At 41.0% G+C, this 20973-nt stretch overlaps 1 protein-coding gene and 1 long non-coding RNA gene across 3 annotated transcripts in view; one reads left to right on the forward strand and one right to left on the reverse strand.

Moving 5' to 3' along the window:
• cables1 (Cdk5 and Abl enzyme substrate 1) overlaps window positions 1–14308 on the forward strand; it is a 40098-nt gene extending 25790 nt beyond the window's left edge. For both annotated transcript variants that reach the window (XM_072668605.1, XM_072668606.1), the window contains 6 exons: window positions 4861–4966; window positions 5107–5260; window positions 5665–5768; window positions 9462–9568; window positions 10544–10751; window positions 11296–14308. In XM_072668605.1, the coding sequence (XP_072524706.1) occupies window positions 4861–4966; window positions 5107–5260; window positions 5665–5768; window positions 9462–9568; window positions 10544–10751; window positions 11296–11436 (820 nt within the window). In that variant the 3' untranslated portion in view covers window positions 11437–14308. The remainder of the gene's footprint in view (window positions 1–4860; window positions 4967–5106; window positions 5261–5664; window positions 5769–9461; window positions 9569–10543; window positions 10752–11295) is intronic.
• Window positions 14309–16752: 2444 nt separating this feature from the next.
• Window positions 16753–20478, reverse strand: LOC140545727 (uncharacterized). The gene is made up of 3 exons (XR_011978282.1): window positions 20428–20478; window positions 18148–18198; window positions 16753–16823 (listed from the first exon to the last, which is right to left on the reverse strand). It is a non-coding gene; the product is annotated as an uncharacterized lncRNA (long non-coding RNA).
• Between the last annotated feature and the right edge of the window lie 495 nt (window positions 20479–20973).

The following is a 20973-nucleotide window of genomic DNA, read 5'->3' on the forward strand; positions in this document are numbered from 1 at the left end:
ACAATGAATAAGCAGGTGTCCCAATACTTTTGTCACATTTTACAATATCATTTTATTAATGAAACATCCAGATGTTCCTTAGCGTAGCAAAACCTGTTTTGCTCAGGCAAAGTATCATTTTTGTCTTATGTATTTAATTAATTAATTATTTATTTAATATAAGTATATGTAAGAGGGTGGGCACTAATCAGTTCCAATCATTAGAAATGCCCTTGATTAGTTGCTGCTTCTTGGAACAAAAGCAGCCAAGAGGTCACTAAGTTCGCATGTCGGGAGTTATTATTGTCCGCTCTGGACGTCCTGCCTCTCGCCTCCCTTCTCTGCCACCGTGAGGGTAGGGGGAGAGTTATGTGTGACCTTGAAGCCGAAGCTATGTCTGCCTTCTACTGATAGCACAGTGAATAACTGTTCAGGGAGTAAAATTGAGAAAGATAAGAAAACGGTCACTGCGTTAAAAACACTTTCTACTCAGTTTGAGGGCAAGCGTAAACACGAGTCCAGCCAGCCACTGTTCACACTGTAGGCATTAGATACTGAGGCAGAGCCTGATACAAAAGTCCTCTGCAGTTATGTAAGTAAACACGAACGGTTATGTCATTTAAACCTTGAATGGCCTGTGGCGAAAACTGGACCCGGGTTAGTCGGCTTGATGTTTTGGCTAGACGTCATTGCAGTCATGAGCACTGGAGTGACTGCAGTGCCTAGCTGTGAAAAAATCTAATCAACATCACTCTTAAAAACGGTCAGACACTGTATGTCCAAATGTTTGTGGACACCCCATCTAATGAATGCAAATGTGCACACCCACACAACTTGCCTAGTCCCTTTAGAGAAGTACTGCCAATAGAATAGGAGTAGATGTACATGAACCTCTTGGCTCCATGCTGCCTAATTCCAGGCGTGGGCTAGTAGAGGGGTATAGAGCCCCCCAGTATTGAGCTGTGGAGCAGTGAAGAAACTGTGTTCTCTGTAATGATGGATGGTGGTGCTCCATCCAATACTTTTGGAATGGAATGAGGTGGGGTGAGATCATCCAACATCCTGACCTTACTGATGTTCTTGTTGCTGAATGCAATCAAATCCTCACATGCTCCAAAATCTAGCAGAAAGCCTTAATTCCTGGACAGTAGAGACAGACAAACTCTACCCTTGATTCCAGAAGAAACAATAAATGAGCAGGTGTCCCGATACCAGTCGTCATAATAGCAGTCAGCTACAGTGCATTAATAGTGTATATAGGTGATGGCGCAAATGAACTGAAATCAGCCATGATTGACTCTACAAAGTTAGATTTGTACCCAGATAAATTGTTCTATGGTTGATTTTAGAGGGGAATCTTAGGCAGTAGGTCAGTATTCGGACTTTTATTAAGATTATTAACACAGTGATCTCTTACCTTGATTTATCCCGGAACTCATTGATAGGTCTGTGACTGATTAGAATGCTTAGAGGAGTAAAAATGTTGTGATTGGTTAGATGATGTCTCATTAGCATATTTTAGTATTGCACATTCAGTACTGCAAAGGCGGATAACAGCGTAGAAGACTGCTAGGAAATGATGTATTGCATGACGCTACCACACACTCGCAGGGCACTGCCCTCTATTTAAAGAGTGCTGGTGTGGGTCTATAACTGTGGTGCTGCACCAGTTGCCGGTGTAGTAATGTGTCGCATGTTCTCTCTCATCTGTTAGTGATTGATTTTTAGCACAGTTAGAGAGTTAGTCAGCTGAAGGGTCAATTGCCCCTGTATGTGCAATTCCATTTACATGGTTGACCTATTGAGCTATTGGTGTCCACATGACATTGAAGTGAGAGAAGCTGTTATTTTTAACTTTTGGAGGTTGAGGAAGTTCTGTAGCTCATTGAAACAAACAGATATTTAGTGTAAAGTTCAGATTCTAAACTCTCAATTTTATTTTGTTACGATATGAATTTGATTGAGTTGAGTTTTATAGGAAAATGTCTTTTTTTGATGTTGAAAATGCACAATTATTAGAAATACAGGCTCTAACCTGTACATTCTGTAGTGTACCATGTAAATACAAATGTACTGTTCGCTTTCTCCACAGCTCAGCAAATAAATCTGCTGTTACAGGTTTTCTCGCTCTTGGGCTCTTTTTAAAAGGGTGAAACTTGGTGGTTGAGGTTTTTCTCTGAACGCTTTCTTATGGGTTTTCTAGAAAACAAATGGGCTGTGTTATTAGCAGGGTTCCTGGAGCAGTTAGGGTTTTGTGGAAAGATGGTCCAAAGGGGAAATTTTCAATCTTACTCTTACTCAATATAATTGGGGAAGCACAAGTACATATTTGTTGATGCTCATCGTATCACCATTAATTACTTCTTTTAAATGGGGTTTTCCAGCTTAGAGTGTAAAATGTTGAGTAAGAGTAAACTTTTATAAACTACTTTTGTACACTAAATAATAAAGATGCACCAATCGACTACAAGCTTGCAATTATTCAAGCCGATACAAATTTTTAAATTTGACAATTTTCTATTAAAGGAAGTTATTTGTATTGTGTGAAAATTTTCTATTAAAATAGTATTTATATTTGAGAACTATCTTTCTTTATCTGAATTTTACTATATAGCATTTTTATTTTTAAAGTTTTTTTTTTTTTAAGAAAAATATTTTTGTAAGAATTTCTCTCTTTTTTTTATATTGGTTTTTTTTTTTAGAATTGTATATGATATCAATTCAAATTGGGGTTTAGGTCAGACAAAAATAAAAAAAAATCTGAAAAAAAATTCTCTACTATAAGCATTATAGGTAGTGTGTCTTGTTGTGAAAGTAGCTCCTGGTATTGTGATTTTATATTTTTGCCCCATTTATACATTACCTTTTTATTATTATTATTTAAATGAACCAAATTTTTTGCTCTACTACAGTACAATGTTTTTGTTTTTGTTTTTTACCCCCAGTATCAGTATTTTAATGCGCATCAGCCAATACTCTCATCACGCCTCCCTAAATACACCTCATCTCTGCTTTGCTTTCACTTTGAGGTTTTTGCTATCAGCCCACAGATTAGGCTGCAGTGATGTGATTTTCTTAATACCATTCCATAGAAATCTAGTCTCTGTAATCTCCTTCATTTCCACTTGGTGTCACATGATCAGAAGTCGACAGTATTTTCTGAGGCATCAGAAATTGCTGTTTGTAATTCTGCTTCCTGTTTGTGTGTTTTCACGCCTTCTTTCTTTAACGGTCTGCAAACACAGACTGCCATTATAATCATGCGTCAGCTTTATGCCGTCCTCCTCTTTCTGGGGCAACCACTTCCATCCTTCTGCTTCAGTATGTCGACACGCTGACGGTTATTCTGAAAGGAAAGCATGGCTTCCTCTTGCAGCACCTACATTTTTTCAATGGGTTGGCGGCTAGACGGCAGGCAGGTTGAGCGGGTTTGTTTTAGCCCTGGGCGTTCAAATTTCAACAGACCAACAGTGGACGGACCTCACAAGGAAACCACACTCGATGGCTTCATCACCATTATAGACCTGTTTGCCCGTGTCACGTCTATGAGCATTTCTCAGTGGATATAGACATGGACTTGGGTTCTGGTCTGAAATGTACCTTAAAGCGATGGTTTCGCCTAAAGGAGTATTAACAATGTTCCCCTTATCTTAAAGGTAGTTACTCAGACAGGACGGGTGTCTAGTTTAGTTTAGTGCTGAAGCTTCTGTTGCTGCAGTAGTTGTTATTGACGACCCACGGGTTTATCAGTATCAGCAAAAACATTGATAACACAACCAATGTTTTTTTTGGGTTGTGACATCACTGGAATTCGAACTGTTGATTGGGCGAGACCTTAGACAGCTGAGCCTCTGGGGAACCCAACTGGACTGTGTTTAGCTGCATTTCATCAGTACAGACCGAACTATAACTGTAATAAACAAAGCAAAACATTAGGCATAATGAGTAGCTGTCATCACAACAGTGACAATCATATTCACCAATAAACAATAAAGTACTGTGTAACTAAAATTATTGTAAATAAATATTTTTATTTGTATTATTTTTTAACAATATTATCAATGATTGGAATTTTGAATTGGGCCACAAAATGTAAATGAAATATAAGTATATAAAATAATACAATGGCATGAGGGATGCACATATTTTTTATCGGTCCTTAGCTGTGTTATTACTATTATTTTTATTATTATTATTCATCAGTAAAAAAAATCAACTTGAAGCTCAATACATGACACACTTTAGCACATTGCCAGTATTTTCTATTTGCCAAAGCTGCAAAAGAAATAAAAATGTTCATGAAATCAATCAAATACAGAGCGAGCGTAATCTTGGCCACTTCCAAACATCAATATAATGATATTTACAAGTTTATAAATGTATAAGTGCAGAAGAACAGGAAATATTTATGCTTTAAGATGCTTTATTTTTATGTTATTATTAATTAATTAATTAATTAAATTTTTCTTTTTTTTTTTTATGCCAAACCATCGCTTTAAATAGAACTGCTTGCTTTGCATTCCTGTGGGTCTTGCTGGAAAAACTAAGGTGCAATTTCAGTCATTTATAGATAATGAACTGATGTATTTCAGCATTTTTTTCCTCATTTCCTTTGAATCCTGCATAACTCAGCCTCTCCGTCACCACTGCCTTCAGATTTCAGCTGAATTTCAAAATGAATCTGCCACCCCCTCCTTCCCCACAATACCCCATGTTTCCCCACCTTTCCAGAACTAATCTAGACGTACTGAACACTGCAGAGCTGTGGTCAGTCAGAGTGAGCAGTGGAATGTAGCGTAAGAGTCAGGTGGTGGTATGATGGTGCTGCGCCGGCAGTCGAGCAGAGATCAGGGTGCTGATGGTGTTCTTTCGTCCCAGCAGGGAAGTGAAGGCGGAGAGCGGGCGGCAGAGACACCCCTCAGGTGGAGTGAGCGCCAAGGAGATGGTGATTGGCCTGGAGGGCGTGGAACTTGGGGCCGATGGGAAGGTAACACATTTGCGCATCTGTATCAGTAGCTAAATGCATTCATTAGGAGGAGTGTCCACAAACATTTGGACATTTAGTGTATGTAGCGAAGTACAACCTCTGAAGAATACCGTGTAGTCCCTATTCCTCTCTGTCCACAGACTGTGTCCTACATGCAGTTTTTGTACCCCACCAACGTCCTGGGCCGCCGCAACACCATCGACTCCACCTCCTCCTTCTCTCAGTCCCGGAACGCCAGCCACCGGAGCCTCAGCCTGGCGCGTGCCAACAGCAACCAGAGCAGCCTGGACACAGGTGCCCCTGCCAGCTCCTTCTTTCACTGCCCACTCATTTTCCATCATTCCCCTCTGATATGCCAAAACAAGAGAACAATATCTGGTGAATTAAATTTTGTACTGCAGGGTTTTGTAAATAGCGCACTGCTTCTCAAGGTCATACTTGTGCATGCGCATAGTCTGCAGTGAGGACCAGTCCAGATTTCTGAATCTGAGGTCACCTATGAGGCTGGGAGAGTGTGTAAACAGTAAATGCTATAGGATACTGTCAAAAACATCTGCGTTTTCACAACAGCTTCCCCCTGACCGTGAAACGGGGTCGTCTGTGTGTGTTAACTGGGGCAGCTGCTGTAGCTGGTTCTGGAAATTTGGCACTTCCAACACACGCCGAGTTTGTTTACTTTGTTCTCTTGTGACATACAGGGAACGAAGTGGGAGATTTCAGGGAGTATGACCCCAACCTTCTGGATGACCCACAGTGGCCATGTGGAAAGCACAAACGGGTCCTCATCTTCCCTTCATACATGGTGGGTTCACTGGTATACTGCAAACATGCTTCGAGTCTTGGTGAAAGGCATTAGAGTCGAGGGTGACCATTTTAAGGGAATTAAAGCATAACATTGCCGTCACGCGAAAACCTTGTATAAACGTTTTGACATGCTGTGAGATTCACATGTGTCCAAACTTCATGATGAATGGGCTAATGGAAATGCTCCAAAATGTGGCACAGAGTGGTTAGTGAAAGGGTTGTCCACATTTACTGGCTGAATAACTTCAGATTTTAATGTCAGAGCTGTAAACAAACCTAAATAGCCAGAGTGTACAAACAGGTACGACTAAATTAGCATTAAGGTACTAAGCTTGAATGAGCAGCTTTATTTGAGAGAGACTAAAACTGCCACAATGTAAAGTAGTTATGCAGCAGTTTAACGTTTACGGACGTGTCTGTGCAGATCTATAAAGCTTCAGTGAGCGACTTAATCTTATTTAAACCAAAAAACTGTCTGTTTTTGTTCAAGGAAATGTTCTAGCATGCAAGATGTACTGTTCTGTCTGTTTGTTGTGGTTTATTTAACAGCTGTTTTCAGGTCATTCACCCCTGAAATACTGGCTTTTCAGAATTTGCAGTGAGCAGTTTGGTCTGTAGCATTACATAATCTTACAGTGCTGTCAAAAAAAAAAAAGAATTTCATGGTATTGGTTTTCTTTACTATCGATACTGTTTAAGTGCCAGTATCCGCACCAATCCTGATACAGTATCAGCATCAGCATCAATACAACCCTAATAATGAATCTGACAGGGAGTCTGCTATGATATGCATAACAGCCTCCAGCCAGTCAGTAAATGTTTGATTGTGCTCTGTTTATTTTGGACCTATATGATTTATATTTGTTGGATCAGGTGAATGTCAGGATGCTTCAGTTTGCGTCACAGATGTTTCTGTGGGAATTGGGATGAATCGAGGCTTTCACACGATCCAACGACCATAAACCACTGCGCTTGAATATAATGCAGGTCTTTAATCTGTAATCACATCACAAGGGTTTTCCTGTGTTCAACACACTGATCTGATCAGTAGAACCAGCACATTTCTCACTGTTTTAACAAGTTTGGGGTATGTAAACATTGTTAAAGCAAGATTATTACCTTAAAATAGAAGCTTGAGAGTCATGTTGATGTTCCTGGACTCTAACAGTAAGAACGGCATCTCCGTCATTGGCACTCCGAGCTGGATCGCTGCTACTGCACTATGGAATTGGGGTGGAGCTGCTGGAGTATGACTCTACCGCCTCAGCCCACATGCTTCTCTATCTTCTGATACAGACTCTGTATCTGTCAGCTTCACAATAATAGCATGTGCTTAGCTGTCCAGAAGGGGGCGCTCAAAGTGTGATTTGTGAATTACTATTATAGCGAGAGCCAATTAGCAAAAATACCAATTATTTAAATAGGTTAAATAGGATAGGTACTACCAAACAACCTTATAGCAACCACTAGGAATACTACAGTAACCACCTAGCAACACCATAGCAACCACATTGTTAACTGTTTTTTTTGACAAGCTGAGAGGTCATGTGGCCCTAGTCTGACTCTCTTGCAATCAAGCGATTGGTTCTCTTCAGGATGTGTCTCTTAATCTCATGTCCTCACTTCACGAGAGTTTCTTGTCTTGCGTTTGTTTGTCCTCACACACTCTGGCACACTGTGACCTTGCAAAGCATCCCAGGCGTCAGTTGACTTGGCCTGGAATGTCCCGAGGCAAGCCACCACAGTGCTCCCCTTATTTGATCTCTTTGGGCTGAGATTGGGGAATCTGCACTCCTCTCTGCAGATTTTCTCCATCCTATGTGTTTGTTAGTGGCCGCTGTTCTCCCCCTCGCTCGGCAGGGCCTGTTATCATGTTCTCATGTTTCAGCGGAAAAGGCTTCTTTATCGTGTTTACATAATAGCCTCCCCGTTCATTTCCCATTTCAGCAGCGTGTTTTTGTTATTGGGCTGCATCGCAGACACGTACTTGAACTCGAACAAGAATCCAGGCAAGGCTCCCTTCCCCTTCCTTCTATTGCTAATGGAATTGTTCAGGACAATTTGCATTGTGTTCACCAAAGACCGAAACCAGAGGGAGAGAGAACATGATGTTGCTTTGGACCGTGAACTGGAGCTCAATACTTTCTTCATGCCCTCGGTGACATAAGCATATTCTAACTAGCTAAGGCTTTTCTTGGGTAAATAGCAAAGCACTTTGTAAGTCGCTCTGGATAAAAGCGTCTGCTAAATGCCATAAATGTAAATGTAAATAAGCCAGCCTTTCATCTTATTGAAAGAACAGATGTTTAGGGGAGCGATCAGTCGGTTTCCTTTTCTGGTTGTTATTAGGATTAACAATACCTTTATTGTTATCCAATTTTCCTTTTTCTTAGTTATTTTTCTGCTGGCTTTCTGCCAGCTTACTCTAGACATCTACATCGCTTTGAGTCCAGATCGTTTGGTCTGATTGTGTGATTCGGGTCTGTGTGTTTTTTTTTAATTATTATTATTGGACGTTCAGTTTTCATGTAGTAACTGATTATTTTACAGATTTGTATTTTTAACATAGGAATGAATGGGGTGCAAAAGTCTGTGGTCTAGTACAACCACACGAGCAAACACCTAAGGCACCATTGCAACCACCAAGCCGCACAGCAACCACTAATCAGCTTCAACATAACCACTAAGCAACACCATAGCAACAACAATGCAACACCACAGTTAGCAATTACCTAGCAAATCCATAACAAATATGCTGTGGTATACCAGTGGTATCCCCACCTGGGTAACCCCTACTATAGTAACCATCTAGCAAATACCTAGCAACCACCTGGTATACCACTGCAACCACCAAACAAAAACAGTTGTCCTGCAGTGATAACATGGCAGCAGCCTAGCAACTACCAAATTTGGTTGGTTCTGATTGGGTAACCATCCGCACCTTTCTAGTTTGTAGTTTTTTGGATATACTACTCTTCTTCCCTCAGTTTCTTTGATCCAGTTCCCAGCAGTGCTGGAAGATTCCTCTCGAAGGGAATTTCTAACACCTTTTTAAAAGCTGAAATTACATTAGGATCTGTCAGGGCTTTTCTCTGTAAGGACTAAGTGCTGTACTGAGATATAATACTGTTAGATGGAAGCTATCCGGCGGAGGGAGGTTACTGAAGTCTTTCCCTGCCTAGATTAGATCTTTAACAGTGAGAGCAGAGGCCAGTGCGGCCTGCTCAGACACACAGAGATCTAATGATCCAGTAGCAACTGTGGAGAAACCAGGCCTTTGTTTTTCATAGCTGGGTAAATTAGCTAGCTGGCTCATGCTAAAAATATTTTTCTGGAGAAGAACAGGACTCATAGAAGTGGCTGACGTATAAAACGATGACGGATCTGGCAGCATAAGGCCAGTATTTACCTACGTACTCTCAAGTAAGTGTGAACATCTTTTAAGTGCCTTATTGGCTAAGAACCACTACTGAACATACTGACCCAGATTTAGAGGGCTGTTGACACTGACTTTGTTTATAAGCAGTAAAGCATGAGTCATCTGAGGCCTTCCACTGACAGAGACATGAGATCTTCAAATGAATGAGATCCTCTTAACCGGCCTGTGTTGGCTTTCATTCATCTTGGCCATATTAGTGTATTAGTGTGAAGATCCCTTTAATCATGTACCCTTTGTTTTGCTTCCGTACAGACCACAGTTATAGAGTACGTCAAACCCTCTGACCTCAAGAAGGACATGAACGAGACGTTTAAAGAGAAGTTCCCTCACATTCGTCTGACTCTGAGCAAGATCAGAAGGTAAAGTACCCAAGAAACATGTACATTTACATTTATGTACTTCTCCAGAGCAACCCACAAAAGTGCTTCACTGTTCACTCAGGAAATACCCTTAGCTAGTTTGTATCGGCTAGAATCCAGGGGCTGCCTCGAAGCTTAGATACTGCTAAATCGAGAAGTCAGTATGGAGACCATAATACTCAACACTGCACTCTGCCTAAGTACTCTCAGAAGAGGAGGGTCTTCAGTCTGGGTTTGAAGACAGCGAGTGTTGGACTCTGCTGTTCCAGGAGAAGCTAATTCCACCACTTCGGTGCAGGACAGAAAAAAGCCTGGACGCTCGTCTTCCATGGATCTTAAAGGATGGAGGGTCGAGCTGAGCCGTACTCGAAGCTTGAAGGGCTCTTGGTCCATTCTTTGCTTTGTACGCCAGCGTCAGGGTTTTGAATCTGATGCATGCAGTAGCTACAGGAAGCCAGTGAAGAGAACGCTGAACCTCCCTGAACATCAGAGGTGTTGCACTGCTTGGCCTATTGCTTGATTATTTAATCAAAGCTAATTATGTAATTTTATATAATCCCCAAAGTCATATTATAACCCTTTAGTCCATTCTCTGATTAGGAAAAGCTGACCAATGACTCAGCAATAGCGGTTCAACTCTTGAAGAACTGGCACCAGAGGCACATTTGTTTTTAAATGAAAAAAAGGAACCAAGGACAGCTTTAATAGATCTGACACACAGTTATACAAATATGCATCATCACTGCCATGCTAACATCTTGGATCTCCATTTTTTTCAACATCTTTGCCTTTCACTTTCTGTTATAATGTGAATCTGGCTGTTATTTTTTACATTGCAAAGCAAAGATATGATTTTGATGCCATTTTGGTTTCATTCCCAGTACTGGGTCCAACCCCTGCTGACTGGCACGATTTCTATCTGTAGACGTATGTGTGTGAGAAGGAGACTGATCGGGTTCTGGCCTTGTGTTTCAGCCTGAAAAGGGAGATCCGTAAGCTGGCGCAGGAGGAGTGCGGTTATGAAGAGCCCACCGTGGCCATGGCCTTCGTCTACTTTGAGAAGCTGGTGCTGCAGGGCAAGCTCAACAAGCAGAACCGTAAACTCTGCGCCGGCGCCTGCGTCCTCCTGGCGGCAAAGATCGGTGGAGACCTCAAGAAGCATGAGGTCAAGCTCCTGATCGACGTGAGTTTGCTTATACCTCACACACAATGTTCAGCAGGTCCCTTAAAGATCCAGACACTTCTTCTTATAAATGCATTCTGCTACTTTAGGTTGCACCTATTGCTGACACAGATGTGCAAATGCGCACACACACACACACACACACACACACACAGCTTGTCTAGTCCTTGTAGTGAAGTGCTGCCAATAGAATCAGACTCTGCCCTAGATTTCAGAAGAAACAATGAATAACCAGGTGTCCCAATACTTTTGTCCATATAGTCTAAGCTTCCCACTTCAAACACCAAGCTTGTCCTGGCTGTTAGACCGACGTATTTCTCACCAAACGGCTCCAACAGTTAATCCTTAAACCAAGTGCAGTCAGGTTCATCCAGGACGTTTGAGTAAATGTATCACTGCTCAATCCTTCAGGCCTCCTTGATGAAAGCTTTACGATTGCGTGCAACTTTCATGACGTTTGTGGTGTTGCGTTCAATCCCTGAAGGCTGATGTATAATATATGAGGCATGGGTGGGTTGTTTTTTGTTTTTTTTTTGCCCATCAGAAACTGGAGGAGAGGTTTCGGGTGAATCGCCGTGAGCTGATCGCCTTCGAGTTCCCTGTGCTGGTGGCCCTGGAGTTCAACCTGCACCTCCCGGAGCACGAGGTCATGCCCCACTATAGACGCCTCCTGCAGAACTCCTAGCAGCAGCTTTCCATCAGGAGAGCCTCCCCCACTCTCCTGATCTACGCTGTCCTTAGCGACCTTCGGCGAGAGCAACGCTATGCACCTGACCAACATCTTCAGCCCAGAGGTGTTGGAGAAAAGACACCTTCTTCTTTCAAAGAGCTTTCTTCAGCCAAAGTGACGACTCCCAAATTGGATTTGTTTTTACTGCACTAGAAGCAGTTTTCTGATTTTTTTTCCTTTCCTGTGCCGAGTTCTGGTGCAGATCAGACTCTTAAAAATTACTTGTTTTTGTATCCAAATTTCTGAAGTCAGTTCTAAACGGAAGAACCTTTTTAAGCTGAGGACGTTTTGGCCTTCTTGATTGTGGATTCCTGTGAGAATCACAGGAAGAGTTACGAGTTTTCACACTCATTCGCCTGAATATTTCCTCTCCACTCTTCGGCCTGTCCCCTAGTCCACACTTTCGCGGTTTGTGGTTTTGCTTAAATGCTCGCTAATGTGACGTATTTCAGAATTTAGGAAAAGCCTGGTGTTCCCAAGTTGGGCAAACATCTGCGTGTCTGCTAATTCGTCAGGAGATTGCAGCTAACCATGACCAGGAAACCTCTCTCTCCCCTCTTTACTCCACCACTCAGCCCAGTACTAGCCAGTGTAGGCATCTACTAGTTGATGTAGCAGCACTGAACAGTTAGTGCTCTCCTCCAAGCGTGTTGAACTGTCCAGAGATTTTGAGTTGGCAAGTTAAAGATGATGTGGTGATGCTTCATGTTACAAGGATGTTTCAAGGAACCACATTTTCACCTTCGCCCTCCCAGCCCTGACAGCATTATGTGATTTTGGGGGCGGGGCTTATGGTTGAATCATGTTACACAGGTAGGAGAATGCAGAGTTAGGAGTCTTAGTGGTGTGTGCCTGCCCAGCCAAGGAATCTGGCCCAGTCAGCCACATTACGCTACACCAACCAGTCCTACGTTGTTAAAAGTAGAAGATTCTTGAAGAACTTCAATGTAAAACTAGAGGAACCTCTTATTGTGCTTTAAAAAATCCACAAGAAGCGTAAAAACGATTTCTTAAAGCACCTTAAGAGGTTCCTCCACAGATTCCCAGTGGAGGGAGCTGGGGATGAGGTGGGATGGTGATTATCCAACATCCTGATCTCACCAACACTCTTATTGCTGAATGCAAGCAAATGCTTACAGCAATGCTCCTCCAAAATCTAGCTCTTTTTTTTATACCCTAGATTTCAAAAGAAACAATGAATGAGCAGGTGTCTCAATACTTTTGTCCAAATAGTCTAAGCTTCCCTTTAACTTTACTTTTTAGTATAAAGTAGAAGATTCTTGAAGACCTTCAATGTAAAACTAGAGGAACCTTTTATTTTGCTTTAAAAAAAATCCACAAGAAGCGTAAAAACTATTTCTTAAAGGTTCCTTAAAGCACCTTAAGAGGTTCCTCTACAGATTCAAATTAAAGAACCTCCAAAAGTTCTTCAAGGATCTAATACTTTTAACAGTGTAGGTACTAGGTTGAAATTAGCCATGATTAATTATGAGGAACAAAGTGTGGAAGCACTAGTTTCCACAAGACCTGTCTGGAGATCGTATCGTTGTAGGACAGACGGTCATTGACGTTCTTGCAACGCAAACAAAGCAGTGAACTATTGGTTATATATATTTTTAGGTTATATATTTAGCCCAACAGTGCTTTGATGTTATGTTATTCAGGAAAGTGTGTGTGTAGTATGTGTGTGTAGATGAGGAAACAAACCACAAGTGTGAACTTCAGGACAGGCCGTGTTCATTCTCTCCATGCTCTCCTGCTTCATAGCCTTAAAATCAACCTGTAAACAGATTGAACTTCTCATGGGTGACTGTGTGACTGTTGCTCAGTTGTTAAAAGGACCTTCTCATACACTAAAAGTGCACTTTCCTGGTTTCAGGAACTGCAGAAATGTCGGGCATCTGCAGGTCCTCCAGATGGAGATAACGTCATCTCATTACGCTCACTAAAATTCCTTTCAACCAGCATTCCCTGTATTAGCATCTATACAGAAGTCTGGGGGAGGGGTGGGAGTTGTTTATACAGCTGTGCATCAACATACTCTGGTTCCTTTTATACTTTTGTGGTTTTTCTCTTTTGGTTTGTTTCCGATGGTGGCGTGACGAGCTGCAATTGCGGTTACTGTCCCTGTGCTCTATGTTAGAGTGGATTTTTTTAGCACGTTTTTAGTGCTACGCTGGAGATGGAACACAAAGCTACGAGAAGTCGTACTGCAGATGTATTCAACGCTAAAGATGTAGTTAATACAGTCCAGACTGTACTGAAGACACTTCAGCAGTATTAAGAGATGCTCAAGGCTTTGATGATTAATTTCATTTCAGTCCAAATTTTTTTTTTAGGTAGTAAAAAAAAGCATTTTCTCTTTGGCACAAATCAAACATTCTAGATCTTCTTGCTCTTGGCAATATTATACAGATTTCATGATGAATGATCCTTTCAGATTTTTATTTCTGAGTTTTTCTTTCCCTCCCAATCGCTGCATTTGATTACACTGTTCATCATTGTTCTGACTGTGTCACTTTGACTATGCATTTATCATCAACAAAAATCATCTCCATTAAACCGTAGAGCAAATCTCCAAGTAAAAATGTGGGAAATTAAGAAATAAAACTTTGCAGATGGCATTAAGTTACGTTACAAGTAAAGTTAAATGGGAGTTCTGAATGATTGTTCTATGATAGTTATTGTAAAAAGAGTTGACTTGCACTTTAGGCTTCGTTCACAGACAGATGGAATCTCCACAACAACTGAAATGACACGTCTGTAAAATAGAAACACTTCTGTAAATATGATGCTTTGCTTGTTAAATAAAAAAAAAGGAAAATTGTTTGTTTGTAGTTTTTGTAAATTATTGTAAGTACACATTTTGGGGAAGCATATAAGGCTTCATACTACATACTACTACAGTTAGCAGCATATTTGGAAATTATTAAGTAGGTTAAATTTGCATTAACATGGCAGAATTTCACAACATGCAATATTTGCATGATCACACACTGGAATTCACTACTTGGTTGCGTTATTACACGAGACTTTTTTCCCCACTACAGTTCTAACTTCTTAAATTTAATACATACTGAAATTGTACAATTTTTGACATTTGAATTGTTACAAATCAGAATTCTACTTCAGTTCCAATTGAACTTGATAAAATTAATTTATCAGATATTCTAATTTTTTTTTGCAGTTTTCACAAACCAGCTCAAATGAATCACTTTTATTAACTCCAGAGTCCAGAGGTCTTTTTTGACAGTCCTAAACTAGAGGTGGGCAATATGGCAATATTTTATTTATATATACATATTTTATATTTATATTTACATATATACAAAATATATATAGTGATGAATTTTGTTATCGTAATACACAATATGCCCCTTGTTTAACTGCAGCATATTTTTAATAAAAATCACTGTACCAGTATAGGAGAGTATTTAAGTAGGGATTTTTAAGAATCTGTCGTTGCAGATGCATTTTCTTAGCGATCACAAGAATTGTGATAAATATTATACATCATGAAAATGTCTTTAAATATTACAAAACAATATTTTTACCATATCGCCCAGCTTTATACTAAACCTTCAACACCTGTATTCTATGTACTAGTGACATTATTAGTGGACAAAGGGATGAAACACTTCTGTAATTGTAATTACTAATGAAGAGAGTTGATTGCAGTGGCATTTGACTGTACACACACAGCTTGTACAATCGCCATAGACATAATCCCCAATGTCAAACTTTAGCTATAAGGGTATAAAGCCCCCAGTATTGAGATGTAGAGCAGTAAAAGTACTATGAGTGTTTTGTGTGATCTAGAACCAACATCCATCCATCCTGGCTTAACAATCCAGATCTGGAAAGGTGGACATGGTCTGACTCCACCTTCACCTCAGAGCGCTGTCTGAACTGAGCATGTTTGTTAATCATTGTTAAATCCACTTTAGGCCTCGCTGGCATCAGAGCAGGCCAAATACAACATTCTGTACAGCAACAGGTGCTTAGTCACACTCGCCATATCACTCTATTGTCCAGGACTCAACAAAAGTCCGACTAGAAACAAGATAGCAGAGTCAAATCTGCCAGAAGCAGCCAAAACACGGAGCCCTCACAAAGAGCATGCTGCAATCGGGCTCTGATGCAATCGAGAGGTCTGACCGGTCGGCGTGTAAACACGGCCCACGGTCAGGCCAGTCTCGTGCAGCGATCAAAACAAACACACACACGCGCACACACACACACTCACTGTGTGCCCGCGGGCCTAAACCCTCCACATTGACTCTCTAATTCCTCCCATAAAGGGCTCTATTGACCAAGTATGTGCGGCCTTTCCTGAGCTCCGGCCACATCACTGACCCTCATTGTGGGAAAATATGTGTACACCGTCAGAGCGGACGAGTGACTCTCACTCTCTCCCTCCGCTTCCTTTTTTGTAAAGGGGTAGGAATTTTGGCTGAGGTGGCAATTTGCCCCCTTGCCCCCTTGCTTTGGGGAACTGGACTAGTTCGGATAGTCATATGGGGCAGTTTGTAAACAGAGGGTGGAACGGGAGATGGTTAGCTGCTACTACTGTTAGATACTAATTCAATCATTAATTAAACACAAAAATAATGTATCCATCTCTAAAATACCCATCACCCCCTCCTCCTCCTCATCCTCATCCTCACCTCAGGTTTGGAAAGTATCCCGTTTCTGAGGTCTGGAGGGTGGGAAATATGCTGTGTGCTGCTGACGTCCAAACACGTCTAATCCCTGAGAGGCAGCACTTTTGTATGAAGGTAGTTATTTAGTTTGAGCTGGGATTTTGCGTGATGGTAGAAATTGCTTTAATACAGGTTTCCACGGCAACAGTGCGTCACAATGTTGCCAGGATACCGACAGCGCTGGAGGCAACAGAGTGACTATTCAGTAACTCCACTGCCTGTAGTCAGAGCAAGAGGATCTAACTTGGATGTACAGACACACGGACCAGCCCCCTTTTCGCACCTGGCTGCAGTGGGGTAGAGTGCAGGCCTGTGGCGTGTCTTGGCCCATTAATGCAGCCGCCCTTAGAGGTGTAGTTTACCACATGGAGGCGCTCTGGAGGGAGCAAAGGTCAAAATAGGTGTCACTCTCAGGACTCTCACAACAGCTGTTTCAGTACTTGGCACTATGCCAAATATTTATTTGAGAAAATTAGTTAATTGAGATCAATTTAAGTAGGAATAGGGTTGAAACGGGGCGCTCAACAAGCATGATCTTAAATAGATGATGATAAACTTCTTACCTCTATTTAACACGTGGGCTCCAAGAGACTTTGATGATGTCACTTCCTCCAAATGATGTCAGAAGAGAGTAAACCACTATTTTGGAAAGGGGGAGAAACGACAGTGTTATAGGGTTGAACAAGGGACTGAGGGATGACATAAATTCTGCAATATTTAGAAACATTTACAGAATTTCACATTAAAAGTTAATTATAATGTTGATAAACAAAATTTCCACAAATATTTGGTATTTTTTATTCAGTTCATTCAGTGGGAGGATGGCCTTGAAAAACTATGATCTACCATGTGCTGAGAGATTTTAGTGATTTTCCCTGATAATATTAACCATGTTTTAGGAACTTAAGGAGCACCAAATCCTGAAAGCCGTTAAAAACACTGAACTGATCTGATGCTTTCTCGACTCCCAAGGCTGCACTTTTTTATAATGTGTTTTCAAACACACTCAAGAAAGCAGACCTAAGTGAAATGCGGCACAAAGGGCAACGCAAAGCTGCTGGGTTTGAGTGAAGTCACTCCCCCTGGGAAAATCAGCCTAGATGGGCAACTGAATCTGATTCCGGCGCTCCGGCGCTCCCGCACTCGAGATGGCTATCTAATGCCTAAGGCCTCGCTCCTAGTCCTGTTTCAGTGTCAGACGAGCCCATTAACCTCGAATGAGTGACGCAGAAAGAGACACGTAAGGCCTGGCCACCTTACTTATTCATGGTTCTGCTCAATCTGACAGGCCTGCATGCGGGTTTCGGGTTTTTTTGCTGCTCCTTAAAAAGCAACGGCTGGACTATAAATCTAATTCACACATAAATCTTCCCTAAGGAATGTGCATAGTTTTGGAGCTTTGAGGAGGCTACAAGTCCAGACGTTTGGGTACAGGCATGCCAATGTGTGTAAATACCTTGTACAATAATCTACACAGAAAAACACTGCCAGTAGAACGGGATGCTCCGGAGCAGCCGCACACAAGCCTAAGGTCACCATGTCCAATGCTAAGGGTGGGCTTGAGGGGTATATAAAGCCCCCAGCACTGGCTGGTGGAGCAGTGGATTGATGGCATTCTCTGGACTGAATATGAGCTTCATCCAGTGCCAGAACTGATCATCCAACATCAGTTACTGACCTCCCTGATCCCCTTTGTGTGGCTGAATGCAATCAGATCACCTCAGAATGATGATCCAACATCTAGTGTAAAGCATTCTCCAAAAAATAAATTAGAGATGTTATTGAATCAGGGGAGGGGGGGGGGGGGCAAACTACTGGTTACAACATTTGATTCAACAGACAGTGTCAGAAACCATCTAAACAGACATATTAGAGGAACTTGGGATGATTTTTCCAAATTTCTGCATAATTCAGCGATTAAGATGGGAACTGTAATTCAGAGAGGGGGTGTAGAGACACTTACCAACTCAGATTTCTGTACAGTGGTGGTGAACAGGACCAGGTGTCACCATACCTACAATACAGATATTTAAAAAATATAAATAAATAAATACAAATAAAATCTAAATTACAATCCAAACCCTCCAGTTAACCACTGAACTCTGCATTGTCAAGAACTGGTTATGCACACACACTTTAAGAGTCTATAAGCTCATTTGCACTACTGTATATTTGCACTGGCCATACCCAGATTTTTAATTTTGCTGCATATGTTACTTTACTTTTTGTGTAATTTCAGGAAGCTCTACAGATAACCTTTTTAAGTACATTGCTGCATTGCGCCACTTTACCTCAGATGTCAATATCAGGAACTTCTATCTATTATTTATACTCTTACATTCCTACATATCAGTATAAAATCATTTCTATGTTCAGTGTTATTTAATGTTTATTTAAATGTTTGATGTTTATTGTTGCCACACGGGTCTGAGAGTAGTAAGTTTAGTCCTGTGTATGTCCTGTACGTGTCTTATACGTGTTGTATGTAATTCTTAAATCTGGTACATTAGTGGGAAAGTTCAGAAACTTCAAAAAGAATAGAAACTTTCTTTGGGGACTACTTTTCGGCACAACACCTTGCATGTATCCCTCCACCATCATGTGTAGGCCAAAGTGTACACATAGGCCAACAACAACAGCTATATAATCAATGAAAGTCAGTGAGTAAAAATGTCAAAACACAAACTCTACAATCCATGACCACGATCACCCCCTATGTGCACATTTTCTGGAAGATCTACAGCTTTGGAAAGTTTCTGTTTCTGTACGTGTGGATGGCCAATCCATGTGATCTGAAGCATGGTGGGCATGATAGTTAGGTTAATTAGGGGCATGTTCACATCTTAACCATTTAATTTAGCAGAAATGTGGGGGAATTAGAGGACATGTTCATTAAATTCCTCTAATAGCAACATTATGTAGCTCTTTTCCATTAAAACAGCATCTTCAGAGTCATGCTGATGCTCCACTGTCTCTAACAGGGGGACCGGGGTCTCAGGCTCGCCCACTACAGGCCAGGACGCTGCACTACAGCATGTAGTATAATGCATGTAATATTCTGCCCTATTCACTATCCCCTAATTGTAGTTTATTTATTTATTTATTTATTTATTTATTTATTTATTTATTTGCCCATTTATAAATGTATTTAACGCAATAGAGCACGAGAGGAAGTGCGCTATCATGACAGGACAGCCCGGCTGTGATAAGGCAGGCACGAGCCGAGTCGAGTCCAGTCTGGTTTTGCGTTTTTTAAATTATTTTCACAATAATACACGACCTTGGCTTTTTTTCTTGCTTTAATACAACAGTTCGGGGCATAATTAAACGAATTAAGCCGTGAACGAACCGGTTAATATGTTAAATGTTAGCTAGCATCATCTCCCTCCGCCAAATTATAGTTCCTTAACAAGCAGTGTGTGGCCACGCCTACTCACCGCTCAGCCTGCAGCTCCGCGTCCAGCCTCTTACACTCCGTTTCCCACTTAGTTTTTTATTTAGTTTGTGGTGGTTGTTGTGTGTTCTCTCCTCTTTTAGCTTCGTTTTCGTCTTTATTATTAGCTTATTAATGATTATTTCTTATCTGTTGCTCAGGGCACTAGTTTAACTGCGTTCAGCGGAGTGATACAACATCGTGGCGAAATAACAGCACGGTTAGAGCGCTCGTCAATCAGCCGGAACTAACTGTTGTATAATATATATGTATATATAACATTTTTATTATATATATGTAATTTATATTATATATATTTATATATTAGTTTTATTCTATATATAATTTTATTGATTGGTTAATTGAGAAGCGCTCCAGCCGCCTGTTTACACATATAGGGAACAGAGGAGTGCATGCAGAGTGCATGGCTTACAGGGTTGCCAGATTGTTCCAGTGATTTCCAGCACAAACGAGACTAAAACTCCCCCAAAATGCAAAAAAGCAAGAAACAGCTGATGTTCAGCATTTCAATAACAGTCAACCAAACCAACATGTCCTAATAATAAGCTGTTAATTGATTGTTAACTGTTTTATGAATTAATAACATTTTTTAATGATTAAATTATTTGCTTGTGTACATTAATTTTATGATCTACAGCTTTTTTGTGGTACAAACTCAAACGTTTTCAATGTATGTTTCAATGCATTTTATTTAAGACCAGACACATGACCCTATGCAGTCAGAATAGTTAACCTGCAAGCAATGCAATAAGTGTAACCACACATAGCTACGTATATAAACCTGATTACCTTTATAAGCAAGGCAGCATCACTGCTCATTCCTTTTCCAGCACTCTCTGTCGGGTTAACCAGTACATGGAGGAGTCAAATCTCTGGATTTGGATTTGGAAACAGCCCAATCTGGTAACTCTGGTCACACCAACAGTCTGAATGTCGGCCTTCCTTGGAAAATCTTCAAAAAAATGACACAATGAATTATGGGTATTCCATATTTGTGTACTGCACATCGTTTTACACTATCTATTACCGTGCATTGTGGGATTGTTACAGTGTACTGATAATTTGGCACTACTTTTTCAGACACTGCTAAAAAAAAGGCGAAAGCCCAGAGTAGTGCACTATATAGTGAATAGGGCATCAGCTAGGAATCAAGCAAACTTCAGACCCTGAACATACCTTTGCTGATCGAGTGCACTTGAGGTGAGGTGGATAATTGCATAATCTGGATTTGTAGCCACTTTAAACAGTTTACAGCAGTATTGTGGGTACGGGGTGTATTGTGGGTCTTGTGGGTGACATCCAAGGCCACACATTTCCCTAAACTACTGGATGCTT

The sequence above is a fragment of the Salminus brasiliensis genome, chromosome 23, assembly GCF_030463535.1.
Source record: "Salminus brasiliensis chromosome 23, fSalBra1.hap2, whole genome shotgun sequence".
NCBI lineage: Eukaryota > Metazoa > Chordata > Actinopteri > Characiformes > Bryconidae > Salminus > Salminus brasiliensis.